This window comes from Cicer arietinum, chromosome 7 (assembly GCF_000331145.2).
Source record: "Cicer arietinum cultivar CDC Frontier isolate Library 1 chromosome 7, Cicar.CDCFrontier_v2.0, whole genome shotgun sequence".
Lineage (NCBI taxonomy): Eukaryota > Viridiplantae > Streptophyta > Magnoliopsida > Fabales > Fabaceae > Cicer > Cicer arietinum.
Genome location: NC_021166.2, coordinates 3,920,937 through 3,922,911, shown reverse-complemented (window position 1 = coordinate 3,922,911; position 1,975 = coordinate 3,920,937). Strand labels below are relative to the sequence as shown.

Here is a 1,975-nt window from a genome sequence, read left to right as displayed (position 1 = left end):
TCCCTGCTTCTGATGCTTTGTTTGCAGTTTCCATGGTCTTGTCTTTCACATTCTGAAAATCACGACTTTCCTCTTGGTTTGATGGCATGTGACCAACACTAGAGGATTTACAGTTAATGGAAAACACAAAGAGCAACAACACTGTCACCAAAACAACCCTTGGAGCCATTACCATGTATGTATTTGTGTGGCAACAAGCAAAATGAAATGAAAACTTGTTTTTATGCTTTAGTTTGCAATTGCAATGAAGAATGTGAGAGAAGAGTAAGTTGTTTTTGAATGAGAGAGGTTGGAAGAAGTTTATAAAAGGAGGGAGTTAAGGGACACGGTGGGAGTGTAACATGCAATGCAACGTGTCTTGGTTAGAGAGATATTGAATTTAACGTGTCACTTATAGAAACAACTATGCCTAACTACTGACATTTTTTTTGTTATTACTTGGTATTATAATGTTACGGTTTCCAAGTTGGCATGTACGTGTCATAAGTTGATGGAAGAGAGATGCACCCCTTAATAAAATGATTCCAGCAAATTACAACAAGTTCTTGTTTGACTGATTGATGTATGTATGTGTTGTTCTTTTATACGAATTTATGTATATGTATTCTTGATTGCTTTAGCTTCTTCCATTTCTATTCTACCATTATCACCGCCTCAAGTTTTTTATTTTTTTATGGGTGTGTCGAGTGCATAGAAGCTTATGGGAGTGATGAGACAGTGTGTATGCAGTTCACATAAAGCAAAAAAAATTGCAAAATCACTTGCGGTTATGCAATTGGATAAACAAAAAAGTACACCAAGATACATATCTTTTGGCTAAAAACAAAGCTACATGTCTCCAACAAGGAGAAACTAATCTTATATCATCATAATAGAGGCACAATGGTATCTGGAATAGATTTAAAAAAATTATAAAAAAAACTCTCTTGCTTGCAGCTCAAGATGTCTACCACCAGTCATAATGTTAAGGAGAATCACAATTCTTGTCCAACTTTGAATACTGAAAATCGAGGAGAACGCTATTCCATTAAATCTATCAATAAATTTAAGTAACTAGAAATTGGCAACAATGAAAGCCTACAAAGAGCATTGTTTTGGTTCTAAAAAACAAAAGAGATATACTTTGACAGATGAATCAATTTGTTCTCTGCCAGATAACAATTGATTGAAAAAAAAAAAGAAAAAAGAAACTGACTAATCTCTAGTCAGGAAGCACGTGAATTTGGAGATTCATACTACCACTAAAATGTATCTCCATAGCCATTCTCTACCATGGTTGAAAATATTTGCATCTTGCTCCATTAAAGATTCCCTGTGTCAAACAAGTGATTAACAAATTTTGTCAGTGTTGCTTATTGGTACGAAAAATACTCATGTAATTCAAAATTAACTAGTATTAAGCATCAACATGGAAGGTAAAACATTTGGGACAGTAATTTGGAATGCATAACACAGTCTTATATTATATGAAGACATAGCACGTAAAACTGCTGACAGAGTCAGGAAAAAACATAATTAACAGACATATCCTCATTTTAATTCACATGGATGTAATTGCTCTATTGCTAATATAAGGCCCTGCCCTGTTTGTATTATTAGATTTTACCAAATACTAATAAGCACTGTGAAAGGAGAAATGATCTTCTAAACACTTGGTTTGAAGGTGTGTGGAACTGGGTTTGAGTTTTCAAAAAAACAAAACAAACAGGTTATGAAGCACCAACACTTCAAATTAAAGACATATGATTTATATTCAATCACTTCTATTTTTTCAAATTATTACCAGTATCTACGTGAGTGTTAATGCCATCTTCGGTATCCGGGTATGTGTAAGTGTTTTATAGTAGTGTTGCTTTGAAAATTGAAAGGTCTAAAACTTACATGAATACATTCCAGTAATTTTATGCAACAATTAAGCATGGAAACATGAACACAGACCTTGAATTAATACATAGTAGACAGAAACCTCACCCTA

The 1,975-nt window shown here is 33.6% G+C and overlaps 2 protein-coding genes across 2 annotated transcripts in view; both read right to left on the bottom strand.

Annotated features, from left to right (window-relative positions):
• Positions 1 to 291, bottom strand: part of LOC101509550 (uncharacterized) — a 1,930-nt gene extending 1,639 nt beyond the window's left edge. Inside the window, exon 1 of the mRNA XM_004508025.4 lies at positions 3 to 291. Within this exon, the coding sequence (XP_004508082.1) occupies positions 3 to 175 (173 nt within the window). The 5' untranslated portion in view covers positions 176 to 291. The remainder of the gene's footprint in view (positions 1 to 2) is intronic.
• Positions 292 to 1,007: 716 nt separating this feature from the next.
• The window catches only part of LOC101509870 (uncharacterized), a 4,491-nt gene continuing 3,523 nt past the window's right edge, over positions 1,008 to 1,975 (bottom strand). Inside the window, exon 4 of the mRNA XM_004508026.4 lies at positions 1,008 to 1,312. The gene's annotated coding sequence lies outside the window, so the exon portion shown is untranslated. The remainder of the gene's footprint in view (positions 1,313 to 1,975) is intronic.